Source organism: Corylus avellana, chromosome ca2 (assembly GCF_901000735.1).
Source record: "Corylus avellana chromosome ca2, CavTom2PMs-1.0".
NCBI classification, from domain to species: domain Eukaryota; kingdom Viridiplantae; phylum Streptophyta; class Magnoliopsida; order Fagales; family Betulaceae; genus Corylus; species Corylus avellana.
This window is the reverse complement of record NC_081542.1, coordinates 6,125,044-6,147,094: the sequence shown is the minus strand read 5'-3', so window position 1 is coordinate 6,147,094 and position 22,051 is coordinate 6,125,044. Positions and strand designations below refer to the sequence as shown.

The window sequence follows — 22,051 nt, the reverse complement described above, 5'->3', positions numbered from 1 at the left end:
GTGCGATTGATAGGAGGGCACCACCGGTCTTTGGTGGTGGAAGAGGAAGGGTTTTGTGTGGGTATGGAAGAGAAAGCGGCTTTTAGGAAGGGATTTTAGGTGCGAGAGAGTGAAAAGGGATTTCAGGGATAGCTAGGGCAATATGGTCAAAAGGGTGACAAATTTTGAGGTTGAAAATTCAAAGTAGTCAGTCAACGGGTCAATGGTGAACAGTATCTGGGCCAACACCTTTGCCAAACAGGGCCTAAGAGAGAGTTGAGACAGAAATTTAACGTGGTTCGACAATGTGCCTACGTTCACAGAGAGTGTGACTATATTTTTTTATTAACGATTCAGGGTTACATCATAACATATATATAGAAAAACCCTAAACCCTAATTGACGAACGTATTTTGAAAATCTTCAAAATACCCCGTACCATATCGCAAGGGCAGCCTCGCACCCACAACCTAGTCGTTCCCCTCGTAAACTTAATTATGCTCATGGGTTAGTAGACTTCTGCTCCGTGAATGTCGATATCACGATGTTCACTCCACTTTCATCTACATGATCTTCCGCTCGTGTTCTAATATGAGCGAGTAGTTTCGACACTTCTAATAATATAAAGAAGACAAAGAGCATAGATGACATCACATGCGAAATGTGTTAAAAAGGCAGACAAAAGCTTCACACCCTGAAGTGGGTCCTCAGCCACCTCAAAAAGTGGGTCTTGTTCAGCCACTTTCTCAATTGATCGATAGATTACTTCCCCTCTTGTCTTTGCCTCATAACATCTCATTAACACACAAAACTCTCCCTCTCTGTTCCTTGCAGTTCTTTGCCATCCAAGAAGATCATACAAGATGGGCAGAGAAAGCATAGAAGAAGGACAACTCTCAAGCCCTCTACTTCCCAAAGAGAAGCATGAAGCATACGCCGGCGTTAGTGGTGGTGGTGAGCAGAGTCGACCCTCTTCCGCCACGGGTGCAGTTGTGCTTACTACTTTGGTTGCTGTCTCCGGTTCCTACGTTTTTGGTTCAGCTGTAAGTTTTCTTACTCTGGAGCTTGGTGTACCATAGTCAGCAGGGTCCCCATACGTGCTCTGCTCAGCATATTCCACGTGGTCCCACGTGGAATATGCTGAGCAGGAGCACAGTCCAAAATTCATGCATTTTCTAGGAAATGTAGAGTTGTCTAGGACAAGGAAAAAGATTACTGAACAATTCTAATATCATAGTTCAAAATTCATGCATTTTCTAGGAAGTGTCGAAAATCGAGAAATTCTTATTGATGAATATTGAACTCTGACAAGGAAAAAGATTACTGAACAATTCTACTATCATAGTTCCAAACCATGTAAAGACTATTTACCTTACTCTAGAAAATTATAAAAACTACAAAATTAAAATAAAAATCTTCGAACGAAGAACATGATGTCCTATATCAGCATTGGTTGAATAGAAAATGGAAAATGATTGGGGTACTGCATTTTTACTACAGTTTTCTTACAAACTTACGTGGCAATCAATATTTTATGGAAATGACTGCCGTGCTACAGCTCGCATTTTAGTGGTTGGCCTGGATTGCCACATCAATTTGTACATATAGTAAGTGCCATGTAACACTCTACATTTTAGTGGCTGACGTGAAAAGTGTCGCATGAAGTACCAAGCTAATTTGTAAAAGAATTGTAGTACCTCTAGTCACACCCATACAAAATTTTTGTCAGGAGTTTAGAGATCAAATGTACGTAAGCTTAAGGCTAGCCAATAACTTCATGAAGAAATTTGAGGGAAAGAGTTTCGTTCGATTGAGTCCAAGGGATGTTCCATATAAATTCCCGAGAGCTTCAGTTGATAATTCAGTCGAAGTTCATTTGATCGAAGAGATGAGGTCTACCAATACTAATTCCCAAGAGGTTTGGTCAATATTTCGTTCAATTGAGAATGCAATATTTTGTCTCATTCGACCGAACTTAATGTTCGTTCAACCGAGATCGTGGCAGCGTAGTTTTGTAATTTGCTTTTCAAAGCTACAACTTTACTTTTACTTAAGTCTAATAAGGATGGCTTGGCCGCCAGACTTTAGGAATTTTACAAGTTTTTCAATAAGAAACACTCTAGGGAGAGTTTTCCTCAATTTTCCGGCAAATTCCTTGATTTTTCTTGGTTATGTGGGAGAGTTGTGAGTTGTGTGCTTGTAGATTCAGCTTTCTATTACGCCACGCTGCATCACAACTACTTACTTTCTCTACATTTCCTTGATGTGGGACTCAACTCACAATGTTCCCTCACAACAAAATGCATCTAAACTATCAGCATATAGATTTTTATATGGATAGTAACCAAAGTCTTTTATACTATTTGAGAGTAAGACTGCACTGGGTATCTCTATGTGCGATGCCTAGTGGTTGGATATGCTGACTACTGACAGAAATGGTGTATAAAACTAATTTTTTTGCAGATAGGATACTCATCACCTGCCCAGTCTGGAATCATGGAGGACCTGGGCCTTACTGTGGCAGAGGTGGGTGTAATACTATAAGGTTCTAATTACTCTTGCAAAATGTATTGTTAGAGCATTTTCAAGCATTTTAACTATCTTTATTGACAAATAACAGTTTCTGCTATGAAAATAAGATTTTCTTTACTTTTTAACTGTTTGTCTCAATTGATATGTATCCTTGATATTTTGTGAAAATTATTGTATTTATGCTCCTATTCTCCTTAAATATTACCTTAAGAGCAGGACTTCAGGTAATTTTAGAGTGACCTATCTTCATGAAGAAGTCACTGTTTGAGCTCCCTTATATGAAATGTTGTATAACATTTCTTTATGCAAAATCCGTTTGTTGAATCCTTTGTCTATATCCTTTTGCTTGCCCTATGCATTTCTGTGTCTAATGTTCTTGACATTATTTGTTCATAATGCAGTACTCACTTTTTGGTTCAATATTGACAATTGGAGCAATGATAGGTGCAATAGTGAGTGGCAAAATAGCAGATTACATAGGTAGAAGAAGTGTAAGTATTTCCATCACCGTGGAGTTATATCTAGTCGTTTTGTTAAGTGTCAAACTCCGAAAAGATCACAAACTTTTCAATTTTTAGGTTGTTTTGCAAGGCAGACAATGGGCTTCTCAGAGATATTCTGCCTAGCAGGCTGGCTTACCATAGTATTCTCTAAGGTTTTGAATCCTGTCCAACTCATACACCCCGTCCCCCCTGCTCCATTTGGTTGTCTCCAATTCATGAAGCTATGGTCACTAAGCAGAATGATTAATGCACACAGGTGCCCTAATGTAAACAAATGTAGTTAGGTTGTCTTGGATATTCTATGACTGAAAAATAACTCTCTCTCTCTCTCTCTCTTACACGTAGAATATTTAATTGAAAGCAATTAAATGGAGGGTGAATTGACGGAATTAGGGTTTGAACTTAGGACTTCTGACTCAAATATCATGTTAAATCACCACTATCCCAAAAGCTTAAGCTGATGGGAATGAATAAATTTAATCATTTAATCAATACTTCAACAAATATTTGGTGTTTGTTTAAAGGTCCCTTGGTGGCTTGACGTTGGGAGACTGCTTGTAGGTTGTGGGATGGGACTTCTTTCTTATGTGGTAAGTCGTTGAGTTGCAATTCTAATGGATTATCTTTAATGTTCACAAGAAATTTAATTGCATTTCTGTTTGCAATCAGGTACCTATATATATACCAGAAATAACACCCAAGAATCTTCGAGGAGGGTTTACAACTGTTCATCAGGTAGAGCAAAATCCTCAAAAATTTGGAAATCAATGTAAACTCAGCACTCATTCACCTACTAACTGTTAGTTCAACTGTTGATGATACGTTGTGGTGTATCGTTCACATATCTAATTGGAGCTGTTAGTTCTTGTGTTGGCTTAATTCAGTTCCAAAATGCAGATGCTACTGTTCACGGCTCAAACACTGATATAGAATACTCAGAATCCAATTTCCACCGTTCATAATGTAGATTCATGTGTTATGAACGTCCTTGCAAAATTTCAGCTCAATCGGACCACAAACGCCTATCGATCGGAGTTGTTGATGAAGACTGGACAGTCCGGGTCCGGACCTCCAGAAGCCGGGTCCGGACCCCATTTCCAGAAACTTGATTTTTCAAGCAGGGTCCGGACCTCAATTCCCCGGGTCTGGACCCCAGTTCCCGAAAGTACATTTTATGAGGCCTGTCCGGACCTCAGATCTGCAGGGTCCGGACCTGGCTGACTTATTAGGGTTATTTTCTATTTAAACACGATTTTGCTACATTTACAAGTACGTATTTTATTGAGCAAATATCAGGGTGCTTAGAGAGAGAGAATTTGTTCTAGATTATTGTTGAAGAGAAAATACGTGAAGCCAATCGGAGTTCCGGTGAAAGGAAATCTTTTAGGAGAATCGTGCCAGATGTTCTGGAAAGGGCTACTGAGGTAGAAGTCAAGTGGGTCGCTTGTCGTGTACAAGGAAGAGTAAATTGCAAAGGTTTTGTAATTCTTCTTGTATTCCTTATTCTTCTTATAGTGGATTGATTTTCTGGGTTTGGCTGCTCCGGAGAGGTTTTACATTTAGAGAGTTCTCTAAATGGTTTCCTCTTCGTAACCAAATATTTGTGTTCTTGATTGCATATTTCATATCAGTTTTTGGTTGATTTCTTAACTGCTAAGTTAGATCTGTTTTCTGTTTTTTTCTGTAAAACTCCTAGACGTGTGAGTAGGTGATAATTGGAGTCATTTTAGAATTTTCAATTGGTATCAGAGCGGGTTCACTCTGTGAAGGATTTATTTCTTGAGTGTGATCCGAGACTCCATATCAAATGTCTCATACTGTTGCTCCTAATTCCCTTCCCGTCTTTGACGGAACAAATTATACGCTTTGGAAAATTCGTATGAGAGCATATTTTAAATCCATTAATGTTTGGCATATTGTCGAATCTGGATGGACACGTCCAGAAAAAACAATAGCTGAATGGACAACAGAGGAAAAGAATAATGCTATTGCGAATGACAAAGCTATAAATGCTATTTACATCTCTGTTTCAAATGAGGAATTTTCTAGAATTTCTAGATGTGAAATAGCTAAGGAAGCTTGGGAAACTTTAGAAATCACACATGAAGGAACTAAGGTTGTTAGAACTTCAAAAATTCAAATGTTGGTTTCTTAGTTTGAGGAGATTAGAATGCAGGAAGATGAAACTTTTGATGAATTTTATTCAAAGCTTAGTGCCATTAGAAACTCTACCATTAATTTGGGAAAGAAAATGGATGATGCTAAAGTGGTGAAAAAAATCTTAAGATCTTTGCCTGAGAGGTTTATTCCCCAAATTGCTGCTCTACAACAGAGCAAGGACTTAGATACTATGAGAGTAGAAGAACTTGTAGGTTCCCTTCAGACCTTTGAGCTAATTCTTCCTAAACACAAGAACACCAAAAATATTGCTCTTAAGGCAAAAAAATGTTAAGGTTGACTCTTGTGGTTCATCTGATGAGGATTCTGGAAATGAGGAAGAAATTGCTATGTTTGCTAAGAAGTTTAGGAAATTCTTTAGAGCCAAGAAAGGAAATTTTAGAAATAGCAATTCACAATTTTCTGAGAAATCTAGAAATGAGAATGTTGAGAAAGGAAAGTCACCTAGAGGTATCAAGTGTCACGAATGTGGAGGACATGGGCACATTCGTGTTGACTGTGCTAACTTGAGAAAGTCAAATGGCAAGGCATTTAATGTGACTCAAAGTGATGAGTCAGACAAGGACGATACTGAACAAGGAGTTAATTACTTAGCATTTGGAGTTAGTTATGAGAGTGAGCATGAGAATAGTGAGTGTAATTCTCAAGACAAACAAGGTGTGTCCGATAATGATTCGGAAGAAGAAGATGAGTTGCAAAATGCTTATAATAATCTCTTTGTGGAATACACTAAACTGAAAAAGCTGAATAAGCAGCAATTGAAGAAACTCAATGAAGTTAATCTTGAAAATGATCAACTTTCTGTCACCTTAACTGATTCTCTTGCTACTCATAATACTTTGATGTCTGAAAATCAAATGCTAATTGCCAAAGTGAAATCCTTAGAGAATGAACTGAATGAATCAAAGAATCATTTAACAACATTCTCTAGTGAAAAGCTAAATCAAATGCTACATAATCAGAAACATTCGTTTGATAGAACTGGATTGGGTTTTGATAAATCAGCTATTTTATCTACTAATGTTGCTTCTTCTTCAAAGATGATTTTTGTGAAACCAGTGAACAAAGAAGATAGCTTGGCTGAAAAGAAGGTAATTTCTCCTCAAATTTCCAAAGGTGGAAAAGGTAAGGGAACTCTAACTGATTCCTATATGTCTAGTTCTAAGTCGAGAAGTATGCACATGTTAAGGAACCAACCTTCTCAAAGGTTTATTTCTACGTGTCATAACTGTGGTAAGATTGGACATATTCGTCCTAAGTGTTTTCAGCTTAACAGTCATGAGCTTAAAAGAGAATATTTCCATTCTAGAAATAGTTATGAAAAATTATTCAACATGATGAGAGACGTAGTAACACGGTTAGATGTCTTGGATAAGAGTCACACAGTTGTCCCTGATGTGAAGAAAGTTTGGGTCAAGAAGATTAATACCATTCACCCATTGAGGGGGAGTGGTAATAGACTCACCTAGATTAGGTGGGCACATAGGCCATGCCTAGAAATTGAGCATATTGATATTTGTCTATAGCTGTTCTAGGGCATTTTTGTTTGCTTTGTTTTTATTTTCTTTGATTATTTTTTTTATTCTTTTAGATTGTTTTAATTGTTGGATACTCAGTCTCTCATGTCTTGTGCTCAAATGAATATTTTACATATGAGTGGGGTCAATATTTCTGCAATTTACATCTATTGCTCCATATGTTTCTGATACACCTTGTTTTTCTGAAGACTGTTAAAGGAGTAAGAGTCAGTTTTTCTCATGTTCGAAATTGTGCACTTTTTGCCCCCATTAGGTTTAGATTTTTGTTATATGTTTGGAAATTTGGAGAAAACATTTTGTTTGGAAGATAGGCAGTGTAGAATTTTGCCACTTGACCAACTCGTTAGTTGAACCTAGCTCCAAAAAATTCCACCATTTTCCAAAAAAAAAAAAAAAAAGAAAAAAAAAAAAAAAAAAGGGCATAAAATAAGCTCAGATGATTTCATTTTGCTTCTGTCTGTCCCTAAAGAAAGAATCAGTGATCAAATCATTGCGGAAATAGATGATTACTAAAGGACATGGTAAAAGAAAATGATCAGTCTCAGGGGGAGTGTATCGGATGAGGGAATCTAGGTCCTAACATTATAAGGTTTTACTGTGATTTGAATCAGACTGCTGGTCTTCCTTTACAAAATGTCTGCCTAGATTTACCTTTCATTGATGAAATCTTAGTTAATGGGAGTACTCACACACTACACCATCACATGAGATTTCTGATTATTGCCTACTTGACTGCATTCACAGACCAAGGTTGTGTCATGCATATGGTACACTTACGGTGTAAGTGTAGCTTGTTGATCACTCCGAATTGTTCAGATATTCATACGAGCATGCACGATCTATTGCTTATCTATACAAGTTTTTTTTGGTGTTTTGTTTTTTTTTTTTTTTTTTTTTAAAAAAAAAAGGAAAGCTTTTGGATATTCATTGTGCAATACATGAGTCATTGATGTGTTATCATGTGTGTTCATTTAACTTTTAAAGGGGGAGAAACATGCTTTGCATTTCCAGTTTCCTGTTGTTAATTGAGTCATACATTGAGGGGGAGTTTTGCTGATGTTTCTTTATAATCACGCATCATTTTTTTCATGAGTTTTATTTATGTCTTCTTGTTCCACATATGCCTTGATGTATTTTGTGAAGTGTTTCAGGAAACATGAAGACCTTTTGTCATTCTGTGACAAAAAGGGGGAGTAAATATGGGGAGATGATGGGATTGGCTCGACATTTTGGTTTTGTCACTGAATTGCCAAAGGGGGAGTTTGTTAGTTCTTGTGTTGGCTTAATTCAGTTCCAAAATGCAGATGCTACTGTTCATGGGCTCAAACACTGATATAGAATGCTCAGAATCCAATCTCCACCGTTCATAATGTAGACTCATGTGTTATGAACGTCCCTGCAAAATTTCAGCTCAATCGGACCACAAACGCCCATCGATCGGAGTTGTTGATGAAGACTGGACAGTCCGGGTCCGGACCTCCAGAAGCAGGGTCCGGACCCCATTTCCCGAAAGTGCATTTTATGAGGCCTGTCCGGACCTCAGATCTGCAGGGTCCGGACCTGGCTGACTTATTAGGGTTATTTTCTATTTAAACACGATTTTGCTACATTTATAAGTAGGTATTTTATTGAGCAAATATCTGGGTGCTTAGAGAGAGAGAATTTGTTCTAGATTATTGTTGAAGAGAAAATACGTGAAGCCAATCGGAGTTCCGGTGAAAGGAAATCTTTTAGAAGAATCGTGCCAGATGTTCTGGAAAGGGCTACTGAGGTAGAAGTCAAGTGGGTCGCTTGTCGTGTACAAGGAAGAGTAAATTGCAAAGGTTTTGTAATTCTTCTTGTATTCCTTATTCTTCTTATAGTGGATTGATTTCCTGGGTTTGGCTGCTCCGGAGAGGTTTTACATTTAGAGAGTTCTCTAAATGGTTTCCTCTTCGTAACCAAATATTTGTGTTCTTGATTGCATATTTCATATCAGTTTTTGGTTGATTTCTTAACTGCTAAGTTAGATCTGTTTTCTGTTTTTTTCTGTAAAACTCCTAGACGTGTGAGTAGGTGATAATTGGAGTCATTTTAGAATTTTCAGGAGCTTTTGTGAACTGGCGGGTTTTAGCTCTGATTGGTAATTTTCTCTGCTCTTGTCCTGTATTCTTTTCATTCGAAGGTACTTTCATAATTAGGGTGCACTATTTTTCTTTATTTCAGGAACTATTCCATGTCTAGTACAACTTTTTGGTCTACTTTTCATTCCAGAGTCACCAAGATGGCTGGTAAGTTGTGCAAAATTTTAGCAAAAAAAATAAAATTCTCGTGATGTGCTCTCCAGATATGTCTTTGAATATTGGAAAAACAAAAGCGTTCTAGTGTTATTCATTGCTTTTGATATTGAACAAACATATCCAAATGGTATAAAGTGGCAAATTCAAGCATTGATGACATGCTCAATTGATGATTCTATTTATTTGCAGGCAAAGATTGGTAGAGAAAAAGAGTGTGAAGCTGCTCTACAGCGCCTTAGGGGGAAGAATGCTGATATCTCCCAGGAAGCTGATGAGATCAGAGTAATTTCTTCACTTCATACGTCAATGAGAGAATAACTCTTTGTTTCCAATTTAACTATCATAATTACAAGCTTCAGCCTAGATTTTATTTTTTCCAACAATTTTGCTTAGAAACAAGCATTGACATGGTTCTCAAATTGTCTTAAAGGACTATACAGAAGCTAGTTTTCTTGACTTATTCCAATGGAAATATGCTCATTCACTCATTGTAAGCTTTCTGAAGTAATTACTGTGGCATTTTTATTTTATTTTTGACACTTGTTTGATCCTTTTATGGCTGACATAAAAACGGGTTAGGTTGGAGTTGGCCTGATGGTACTACAACAGTTTGGAGGGGTCAATGGCATCGCATTTTATGCAAGTGCTATATTCATATCAGCTGGTAGGAAAAGGATCGTTTTTTAATGGTACCTAGATTTGATAGGAACCAGAAGAAAATTGAAGTTGATTATAGGAATATGTGGTCTATGCAGGGTTTTCTGGTCGTCTTGGGACTCTAGCAATGGTTGCTGTTCAGGTTCTTAAATCTCTTAGTACAATTCCAGCATATGCTTATGCTTAATGTTCTTTAAGATGATGTTGATAGTCCTCTACAGATTCCAATGTCGGCATTGGGAGTACTTTTGATGGATAAATCTGGACGACGACCGCTTTTACTGGTAAGAAGGTTGGTAAGTCTAATTTTTTATGCAGTTGAATGAAAACCAATTCTTAAGCCTACTAATCTTCTCAGGTTTCTGCGGCCGGAACATGCTTAGGTTTCATTCTTGTAGGGTTGTCCTTCTTCTTCCAGGTTTTCTAGAACAAATGTCTCTTTGAATTCTTTTTCATCAATTGAATAGAGCGTTTCTTGCAAAAAGTAATGCTTCAATTGTGTAGGACCTTCAAAAATGGACGGAGATCGCTCCAATTTTAGCCCTTGTTGGTGTACTGGTAATGCAATTATCCCAAACACAGTTTCTGGTTTTTTGATAATATATACTAAAGAACAAACAGAGTGGAAAATTTTTGTTTTGCTTGTCTCCAACTTTGGTCAGTTGTCTTCCTATTCCTTCAAGTGTGGAAGTCCTATGATTTTTAATGCTCCAAATGAATACTTGTTTAGTCTAATTACCAGTAGCATTTATGAAATACATTTTTTTTTTTCTCTTTTGAAGTGTGAAAACTGCCCTCAAAGGAATCAGTACCCTTCTTCATCTAATTTTGGCCATCCATCACCCTTTCTGATCTACATTTGCATATTTTGAGCCAAGTTATTGGAGATTAATTGATGATTGATTTAGCTGAATTCTGTGTCAATCTGTTTGGTTCTGCAATCAGGTATACACATGATCCTTCTCATTAGGCATGGGAGGAATTCCATGGGTTATAATGTCAGAGGTTTGTTAACCTTATTACACCTCAAAATTCATCGTTTATGACCAAATAGTTGAAATTAAGGCAGATAATTGACTGAAAAGGAGTGATTTCTGTCTCAGATATTTCCCATAAATATGAAGGGCTCGGCCGGTAGACTTGTGACATTAGTTAGCTGGTTAGGTTCTCGGACTATCTCATATGCTTTCAACTTCCTAATGGATTGGAGCTCAGCAGGTAATGCTTGATCACTCTCTCTCCCTCTACAGAGTTGTTATTTTGGTAGGAACTACAATATTATCACTTTTTTTTTTTTTAACATTTATTTTATGTTTTAATTTTTGTGTCAGGAACATTCTTCATATTCTCAAGCATATGTGGCTTGACTGTCCTGTTCGTAGCAAAGTTGGTGCCAGAGACTAAGGGGAGAACACTATAAGAAATTCAAGCTTCGATGAATCCATTTTCAGCAAAATGATGAATTTGGCATGTACCATGCACAATCACAAATCTGTGTGCTTGGATTAATCAAATGATAGGAATATGTGGGATTGAATTGATCGCTTCAAGGGGTCGGACCTCAATTCGATTTGAGTATTTTCCATGATAAATTGTCATGCCGCGGCATCTACATCCTTTTATAGAGAGGATTTCAACTTATTTTAGGAACATAAATCATTATAGAATAGCCTACTAATAATTGCAATTATGCAATTATTAAGATTATGGGATATATTAGAAAAATATTGTGGGAATATTACGGAGATCCTATCATCCTCCCCCAACCATTCCCCTCTCTTTGTTGCATTATGATACACTGGAATGTTTTCAAGTGTTTAAACTGTTATCAATTCAAATCTTTATGCTGCATTTATTATAGGGAAATGCTAGGTGTTCTTCTAGTATTCTCCTAGTGTTCTCCTAACTGTGATGTGGCTTTTAAAATTACCATTGAATCATTATTGACTTTTAATTTATTTGTGATTTTAAAAGCCACATTACAGTTGGGAGAACACTAGGAAAACACTAGAAGAACACAAAGTATTTCCCTTTATTATATATTGTTAAATGCTTTTAAAGTGTTTTAAATGTTTTACAAATGATTTTGTCACTCACAAATGGGTACGGAAACATGTTACACATCATTCTTTCAACTATTTTTTAACAATCTCTTTTTGCATATCTACTTGATGAGTAATAATATAGGGAGGACTAGAGTCTTCCTAGAGTCCTCCCAAATATGATGTGGCATTTGAAATTATCATTAGTTAAAATTCAATAATGATCATCTCAAATTTAATGATAATTTTAAATGCCACATCACATTTGGGATAACTTTAGGAGGATTCTAGTCCTCCTTATCATTACTCCAAATTGATCCACCATTGGATTTGTGGACTCATGTGGGTCTCACAAAAATTTAATGGTAGATTTGTCCATTCACTATACAGAAATGGTTGAAAGATAGTTGAGAAAATGAGTTTTATCATTTCTCAGGGTACGTATGCTCAAGTATGAAAGAGAATTTTCAAACAAAGAAAGTTCTAGGGTAAAATACATTTTACCCCCTGAACTATCCACCCATTTGCACTTTGACTTTCAATGTTTAAAAAGTGACACTTGACCTCCCCCTCCAAACTTCCAAATTGTTGCAATTCGACCATTCTAACTTTTTCTCAAAATGCCCCCATCCCAAGTTAAAAAAAAATTAAAAAATTAAAAAATTAAGGGGTGGCCAGCCACCCCAGACCGGACACCTCTTAATTTTTAAATTTTTTCTTTTAACTTGGGATGGGGGCATTTTGGGAAAAGAAAAGTCAGAACGGTCGAATTGTAACAATTTGAAAGTTTGGGAGGGAGGGGGTCAAGTGTCACTTTTTAAACATTGAAGGTCAAAGTGCAAATAAGTACTAAATAGTTCAAGGGGGTAAAATGTATTTTTCTCAAAGTTCTAAGTAAGGAAAAGGTACCCTTCAACGCATGCTAATGTTATATGATTATTGAAAATTTAAGGAAGTAAAGAATGAGCATGTGTGAGGTGGAACCATACTTTAAGAAAAGTATTTTAGTACATTTGGCCTAAGAATGAGAGAAGCACAATATTGAGCTAGGATGAAGCGCACCACACTGAAGTTACGATTACGTGAATATATGACCATTAATATGTTTGCAATGCTGAGTGCACATAGTAGTTAATTGGCTAGTTAGGGCACATATGTGGCCATGGGTGTTGCCATTTGATCACACAATCCCAAGCATACGGGGTGTAATAGTACGCAAGACCATAAGTAACAAGTGAAACGAAAATATTTTACTCCTTTAGAAATTATAATTTATGTCAAGTTTGTTAAAAGAAATTGATTTATGAAATCTTTCTCCGAACTTATGTTTTATTAAGAAAGATTTAAGTTTTTTTTTTTTTTTTTTTTTTTTTGAGTTCAGCAAGAAAGATTATGCTTAGTATTAATTATTAAACTTTAATACTCCAACATAACAACCTAATATTATGTGAAAGCATTCTAATACCTACAACTCCCAATTGTTCAACAACGTTGTTTCCTCATCATGCATATGTATATCAGAGAAAGGTATGGAAGTGTTAGGCTTGGGTCCACATACCTAATAGTTAGGCTTAAACATGTCCAACAAGTATACAATTAAGGTGGGCTTACAGTTCATGAATATACCTAATAGTTGCAGCGCTGCAAGCTAGCCTTCAACAGCTGTGGTATTATTGCTCAGCACCTTAACTGATTGCCGTTTGTGGATCCTATGTTTCTGTGCTAGCTGCTGCAAACAAGACATTTGTGGATCGATCATATTTACCTTAACAAATTGTTGTGCCAGAAATTTAATCATCTGGAAAAGAAAACGAGACATTTTATTGGTTTCTAGACTTAATTCATACAAATTGAAAGCAGCAGTGCCCTATCCGCTACACCAAACTATAGGGAGGGCCATCCATGATGATGTGCCCTATCCGCTACACAATTGTGTTTCGTATACAATGCATAGAAATTAAGCCAAAGTAGGAGTCCCTGACGCCATCCCTCTGAAAAAAGCCCCTTGACACCACATGATTGACATGTTCATGCTTAGCCACATTAAATCCAATCTCCACTCCAAATTTCCTATAAAGGATGAACCAACACAAACCCAATAATCCATATAATTCTCTCTTTCTTTCTTTTTCTTTTCTTTCTTTCCATGAATGGCTGAACCAACTCCTACACAACTGCCGCCGAACTGCGGCTCGGACCATCCTGTCCACAAGACCCTAGCCAGTGTGGCCAACCTTGCTAACCTCCTCCCCACCGGCTCTGTCCTTGCGTTTCAAGCACTCACCCCTTCATTCTCCAACAATGGCGCGCTCCTGCCAACTTCCCAACAAGTGCCTCACCGCATGGACCATTGCATTTTGCGCCATCTTTTGTTTGTTATCCTCATTTACTGACAGCTTCACCGACAAGCAGGATGGAAAGCTCTACCATGGCATCGCCACATTCAATGGCCTCTACATCTTTAACTACAATTATGGTGATCAGGATGTTAAGGAATTAGACAAGTACAAACTCAGCTTGGTTGATTTTGTTCATGCCTTTTTGTCGCCTTTGGTGTTCATGGTTTTTGCTGCTACCAACTCCAATGTGCAGAGCTATTTCTTTCCTGAAGCAGGAGCTAATGAGAATGCACTGATGATGAATTTGCCATTAGGAGCCGGGTTATTCTCCAGCCTTCTCTTCACACTTTTTCCAACTAGACGCAGAGGCATAGGAATATGGGATATATATACAACCTTGTGAGTTGTGACCACCCCTCATAGTCACAGTGATGATATATTTGAGGCTTCTATATATATATATATATAAAAGATGTGAGATATGTTATCTGTTTTTTAATTTTAAGAATAAGAAATATTCATTATTGACTTGTCTTGTATTGCAAGATCAAGATTGAATTTTGCATGCATGTGTGCATGATTCCCTTTCCTTTGATGATGAGATGATTGTGTTTTTCCTTATGGAGAGTTAACTTGAGCTATCATTTTGACTGTAGCCTTACACTTCCCCTTAAGCGAATGGGCAAATGAACTACCTTAAGCTTGTCACAAAGCATGATAAATCGAGAAAAGGAAAGAGTCCGTGAAAATGTTCGCAACTCAATCTGTCATACTGATGTATTAAGCCGATAAATGATTGGTGTCAATAATTTGCTTATATTTTCCTCATATTCTTTTTCAATTTCAATAGATCAACCACTAGATTTGTGGGGTTCACCCTTGACTTATGTGAGGTCCATATAAGTCAACAAATCTAATGATTGATTTATAAGATGAAATGAAAAATATATATATGTATGAGAAAAATATTGACACCAATCATTTTTCTATCAAGCCACATGATCTGTTGTACTGATATATTGAGTAAACAAGTCCTTGTTTACCACTTTTTCTCTTAGAAAGTACTCAATCAATCTCAGCGTGGTTAGTGTGGATATGAAATACTGGATTGGAAGCTAGCCAATGCCAATGCACTAGTGTGGTCACACCACAAAATTAGTAGTGTCAAAAGAAATCTGAAGATCTTTGAGAAGCATATGAATCAAAAATAAATTTGTGATGGTGATTGCCATTGCCTAATATTCATCCTCTGTGTTCAGTTACTATACTACTTCTTCCTTCTTTGCACTTCAAGAAACTAAGCAAGAGTTGAACAATACTCCAAAACTAGTAGTTAAGCGGCAATCATCTGGATTTTCTGCCCAATTTGAATCGCAGTAGGTTTGAAGATGAGTGGACCTTTGGTGTAATACAATGATCAATCATTCCCTTTAAGTATTTGAGTACCCTCATCGTTGTTGTTGGTAAGGATTCTACAAAAAGCCGGACTGGCGGGGAGCTAGAACCTAGTGAGGTGTTAGGGAGGTGAGCGAGGAGCTTGTCTGTACGTGTAAGGAGTCTAAAATGTTACAAAGGGTTGTAAGTGTTTCAGAAGATTTTGGTCAAATTGGTCACATGCAAGGCACATGATCATTTTCTCATCCATTATAACGGCTAATATAGTGGCTTTTTTTACAACAAAAAATAATTATTTGATGTATATTTCCAAGTATCACACATGTCAATCCGTGTGAGACTCTTTTGAAAACGGTTGTTAGTTTAGGGGACTTAAGTATATTTTTCCCAAATGAAAAATTAAAATTATTAAAAAATGAAAAAAAAATACCAAAAATTAATGATGGCCCTTTTCATCAAGTTATTTTTTAATAACGTCAAGGGAATTTTGGAAAGAAAATGCAAAAGTGTTTTATTTGACACACAATGATAGTATAAGCTCTAATACACTTTTAAAAAAAATTTACAGGCATAAATAAAAATATAGTGATAGTTTAGAGAACTAATTAAAGTATATTTGCTCCAAAAGAAAACTAAAAGTTAAGATAATCAAGCCAATTTTCGCACTATTTGGAATTGTATGCCTCACGTCATTGGCAGGCTTAACCATATATGACAATATATATGGAGGATCAGTTCTTTCCATTTTGTGTTTTTTTCTTGCTGAGCTGATATTCTGAAATTCCAAGAAACCTGAAGAACAGTTATTTGATGGTTTTGGTGATTTAAATGATGAAAACATACTTTTTCGTTTAGAATATGATTCCAATGCACAACCAGGGACTTTGTTACTGAGACATGTTCTCAATGTCGTTCAACACTGTAATTGTTTCCCTTTTCTTCTTTCTTCTTTCTTTTTATTTTTTAATTTTTTCTTGGTAAGATTTGTACCTGAATTTTTTACCACTTATAATGCTATTATTTTATTTTATTTTTTTGAAAAATATGGAACTTCCATTAATGAAATTTCATGAGCATAAAGCTTTTACATCACAGAGCAGACAGCTCTGAAAAATCGTAACCAAAAGCTATGAAGATTACAAAGTCAGAAAAATGACTCAAGCTTCCGCTAACCCATGTACAATTACATTTAAGGAATAGATCTGTTTCGTACAGACTAGATCTAAAACATGGGTAGCCCAAATACAAAACAAAAATAAAAACAACTAGAAGCTAAAAATCCGGCCGTGAGAGTTAAGCTCCCACACCGACCTACGTCCATCATCAACCCAAAGGCCAAGACTACAAATCCATCCTCAACTCGAAGGCCATGACAAAAAAACAAAACCCCACAAGCAGCAGCGGAGGAGTATGACATCGTAAACATCCATTCGGAATACACACATTGGCCGAAGAAGACAATCAGATCTAAGGTTGAAAATACTAGATCTGTATCTAGATCTACAAACTAGATCTAAAGCAACCCGCCAGAAACGGAGACCCGTGGAATCTACAAAAAAGACACCGAGCACTACTACCGTGAAAGGCGAGGAGGGAAAATCTAGATCACGGAGACCCGTGGAATCTACAAAAAAGACACCGAGCACTACTACCGTGAAAGGCGAGGAGGGAAGATCTAGATCTAAATTTTCCCTCCTCTTGAAGTTCTTCTTAGTGTTGTCTAGAAGAAAAAAGATAAGAAATTCTAGAAAGAAGACAGAGTCTAAAATAACAAGACAGTTTATAATGCTATACTTTTAAAACATAAACTAATGCAGTCAAAAAAGAGAGGAAAAAAAATTAATATATATATTCTATCTTAATGGGCATCTATCTTGATGTTGCAATAACGGATATCACTGTCTTGACATAACCATTTGAAAGGACCAAACAAATTGCTTTTCTTGATTCTCATGGCAAAACAATTGGGCCATTGAAGCACTTTCTAACCTGCTCATGATTGACCACAGCTCCACTATCCATCCAAACTCTTTTTTTTTTCATTGCTTTTGTAATTACTACCTTAAATTTTAAAACGTTTGCAATGTCGCCCCACTTGTTAGAGTTTGAGGTGAAATGGCATTTATACCATGTAAAATTAATTTATAAAAATACAAAAAAAAAAAAATAATAATTAAATAATTTTTTTAAAATAGATATTTTAAAAATTTTCAAAGCTTCTGTTAAGATTTAACATAAAATTATAACAGATGGACGACATTGCAAATATTTTAAAATTTGATATAGTAAATTGAGAATTTTTAAACTTTAAGATTAAAGCGATGAAAATTGAGAGATTAAGCAAAGTTTTTCCTAAAAAAGTAATGCATTTTCACTCCCAACTCTCTCTCTTTCTCAACCTCTTAATTGCCTATATAAAGCTTGCTCTCACATGCCAAGAACACCAACACAAAACTCTCTCTCTCTCCATGGCTGATTCATATTCTATTCAAGTTGATGAACCAAATCCATCCATACCTCTTCTACAAAACCTGCAGCAGGATCATGTTAGCCATCAAGCCTCCATGGCTGAATCGCCTATGGTAATTGTGGTACATCCAAGCACACCATCAATAATGAATATTGATCAATCTTTGCCGCAATCAAACCCATCAATAATGGTGCCTGCAGGAGGCTCACTTCATCACCCCACGGCCGAACCAACCTATGTCGTGCTACCAAACCCACCTATACCATTCCCATACAATGGCTCCAACCTCACTTGTGAAGTAGCTAATTGGCCACAGCCGCCCAACCCACCAAACCACGACTCCAACAACATGGTTCAACAACCAGACTTACGACCAATACAGCAACCAATCTTTATAAATATGTCTGCCCAAGCACAACCAATGAACCCCATGATCGGAGCACCAACAGTACAACCGCCGCCAAACCACGATCTGCAAGAAACCCAACAAACCCCATCAAAATCTGCGCCATCACCGTCACCATCACCATGCCACAGCCTAACCGATCAAAAGAATTACCCACCTTCATTTCCAATACAGAAAAGAGCACCAACCGCAGGCAGTGGCTTAAGAAAACAAAAAATGGCAAACGCAGCAGGCAACCTGGCAAACCTCTTACCCACCGGCACGGTTCTTGTGTTTCAAGCGCTGATCCCATCTTTCACCGGAAACGGAAAATGCCAAATCTTCAACAAGTACCTCGTCGGATTCGTCATCGCATTTTGTGCCGCCACTTGCTTCCTCTCTTCCTTCACCGACAGCCTCCAACATGGCGACAAGCTGTATTATGGCTTTGCCACGTGCAAAGGCCTCTGCGTCTTTAACTACGATAATCGCCCGGAAGAGGAAGGAGAGATCAAGAAGGAATTGGAGAAGTTAAAAATCGAAACCTTAGACTTTGTTCATGCATTTGGTTCCCTCTTTGTGTTCTTGATTTTTGCTGTCAGCAGTACGGACGTGCTACTCTGTTTCTTTCCCGAAGCAGATCATGAAAATGAGTATTCGATTGTCATATATTTGCCACTTGTCGCTGGAGCTTTGTCCAGCTTTTTGTTCTCCATTTGCCCGACTAAGCGTAAAGGGTTGGGGTACGCAGACACTCCACGCCGCTGATGCTATACATACTCTCACATTTTTATTCTTAGTTTCTCGCATTTATACGTGGCTTTTAAAATTATCATTGAATTAAAATTTATACTCATTATAAATTTAACACAACGTATAAGTGTGAGAAATTTGGTGTAAAAAAGTGGAAGTATATGTAAGTTATGTAACATTACTCACCTCAAATTTATTTTTGAAGGAGTTGAAATGAAATGTGATAATAAAATAATTTTGATTTTGATTTTCTTTGTATATTGTGTTGTAATATATATATGAGTGTGCACGCGCACGTGACCACTTTTATCATCTATTTTAACGTTGATAGAGTGGTCTTTTTGACACGACATGGTAGTTTTTTAAGTTTGGTGACGTAAATGAAAAGATTGTTGTGGGTACGTTGAGGTTTGATCTTGAACATCAAAGGAATGAAAAATGGCTTCAATGGCCTGAATTAGAACATCATCTTTTATGACCAGAACTTTGACTTTAGTGAATTTGGATGGCATTGGCTATTATGACCAGAGCATGGACATCATGGACTTTGGCCGACAACGGCAACTTTGGCTAGCAACAGCTACTATCGCAGTAACTTGGACATCAACTATTTTGGCCAAAAATGTGATGATGAGGGTGCTCCAACGGTGAAACATGTGTTCAATCCGACGATAGCGCCAACTTTAATCAATCAATCACTCATTAAGTAAGAGTGATAGAGAGGAAAGAAAGAGGCATCCCTTAATTAAGACTAGATTTGGTAATATGTAATGAAGATAAACCAATGGCTAAAATGTGGAGTCGATGGGTTTGAGTACAACACCACAAAATTGAGTTTTAAAAAAAAAAAAAAAAAAAAAAACGATAGTGTTGTTGGAGAACTTCGCCAAGGCACTGCCTGTGTGGGTTTTAGCCCACACGGGCGGTGCTATCACTAAAGAGAAAAACTACAGGATTGAATGGCGCTAGCCTATAGCTCTGATATTATAATAGAACTCAAACAAACTCTGATTATAATTGTCTCTCACACTTTTTAACATTGCAGACTTATTCATTTATTTAAATAGAGACATTCTTACATGTGTATATATTAAATAACAATTAAATAAAACCATATTAATTGAAGCTATCATTTTCTGTAACTGTTAAAACGTGAAGTAGAATGGACTTTGATAACATTTGAAATTGATGGAAGTAGGGCTGTAAATATACCAGTCCGTTCGACAACCCGCTCGATACCCGCGCGGATTACTCGACTCGAACTCGAGCTCGATACTGTACAAACTCGTTTGTTACTGTAGAAACTCGCTCGATTAGAAAATGATACATACCCAACTCACTTGAGAAAACACGATAGAGGTTCGTGAGCTCAGCTCGTTTAAAGCTCAACCGGTTCGTTTGCCCGACTCGTTAGTTCGGTTATATATATATATATATATATATATTAATTTAGGATAAAATCCACTTAACCCCCTCAAACTACGACAATCTACCATTAAACTATTAATTGCGACAATTTACTCTCAAAACAATGATAATGCACCCCAAATTTTAACAAAATGACAAAATTAACCTTACTAAAATAAAAAAGAAAATTGAAGTTTATTATAGGAATATGTGGTCTATGCAGGGTTTTCTGGTCGTCTTGGGACTCTAGCAATGGTTGCTGTTCAGGTTCTTAAATCTCTTAGTACAATTCCAGCTTATGCTTATGCTTATGTTCTTTAAGATGATGTTGATAGTCCTCTGCAGATTCCAATGTCGGCATTGGGCGTAATTTTGATGGATAAATCTGGACGACGACCGCTTTTACGTACTGGTAAGAAGGTTGGTAAGTCTAATTTTTTATGCAGTTGAATGAAAACCAATTCTGAAGCCTACTAATCTTCTCAGGTTTCTGCGGCCGGAACATGCTTAGGTTTCATTCTTGTAGGGTTGTCCTTCTTCTTCCAGGTTTTCTAGAACAAATGTCTCTTTGAATTCTTTTTCATCAATTGAATAGAGCGTTTCTTGCAAAAAGTAATGCTTCAATTGTGTAGGACATTCAAAAATGGATGGAGATCGCTCCAATTTTAGCCCTTGTTGGTGTACTGGCCGGTAATGCAATTATCCCAAACCCAGTTTCTGGTTTTTTGATAATATATACTAAAGAACAAACAGAGTGGAAAATTTTTGTTTTGCTTGTCTCCAACTTTGGTCAATTGTCTTCCTATTCCTTCAAGTGTGGAAGTCCTATGATTTTTAATGCTCCAAATGAATACTTGTTTAGTCTAATTACCAGTAGCATTTATGAAATACTTTTTTTTTTCTCTTTTGAAGTGTGAAAACTGCCCTCAAAGGAATCAGTACCCTTCTTCATCTAATTTTGGCCATCCATCACCCTTTCTGATCTACATTTGCATATTTTGAGCCAAGTTATTGGAGATTTGAAGATTGATTTAGCTGAATTCTGTGTCAATCTGTTTGGTTCTGCAATCAGGTATACACAGGATCCTTCTCATTAGGCATGGGAGGAATTCCATGGGTTATAATGTCAGAGGTTTGTTAACCTTATTACACCTCAAAATTCATCCTTTATGATCAAATAGTTGAAATTAAGGCAGATAATTGACTGAAAATGAGTGACTTCTGTCTCAGATATTTCCCATAAATATGAAGGGCTCGGCCGGTAGCCTTGACATTGGTTAGCTGGTTAGGTTCTTGGATTATCTCATATGCTTTCAACTTCCTAATGGATTGGAGCTCAGCAGGTAATGCTGGATCACTCTCTCTCCCTCTACAGAGTTGTTATTTTGGGTAGGAACTACAATATTATCACTTTTTTTTTTTTTAACATTTATTTTTTGTTTTAATTTTTGTGTCAGGAACATTCTTCATATTCTCAATCATATGTGGCTTGACTGTCCTGTTCGTAGCAAAGTTGGTGCCAGAGACTAAGGGGAGAACACTAGAAGAAATTCAAGCTTCGATGAATCCCTTTTCAGCAAAATGATGAATTTGG

General features: G+C 36.9%; 1 protein-coding gene and 1 pseudogene across 1 annotated transcript; both read left to right on the top strand.

The window, feature by feature from the left end:
- The first annotated feature begins 818 nt into the window (after positions 1–818).
- On the top strand, positions 819–22,042 carry LOC132168662 (sugar transporter ERD6-like 5; annotated as a pseudogene).
- LOC132168663 (protein DMP10-like) lies at positions 18,030–19,074 on the top strand. Its single transcript, XM_059579665.1, has one exon. The coding sequence runs from the start codon at positions 18,058–18,060 to the stop codon at positions 19,063–19,065; it is 1,008 nt and encodes a 335-aa protein (XP_059435648.1). The 5' UTR covers positions 18,030–18,057; the 3' UTR covers positions 19,066–19,074.
- Positions 22,043–22,051: the final 9 nt, after the last annotated feature.

Coding starts and splice junctions, on each gene's coding strand:
- LOC132168663 (XM_059579665.1), top strand. CDS start 18,058: ATGAATATTGATCAATCTTTGCCGCAATCAAACCCATCAATAATGGTG.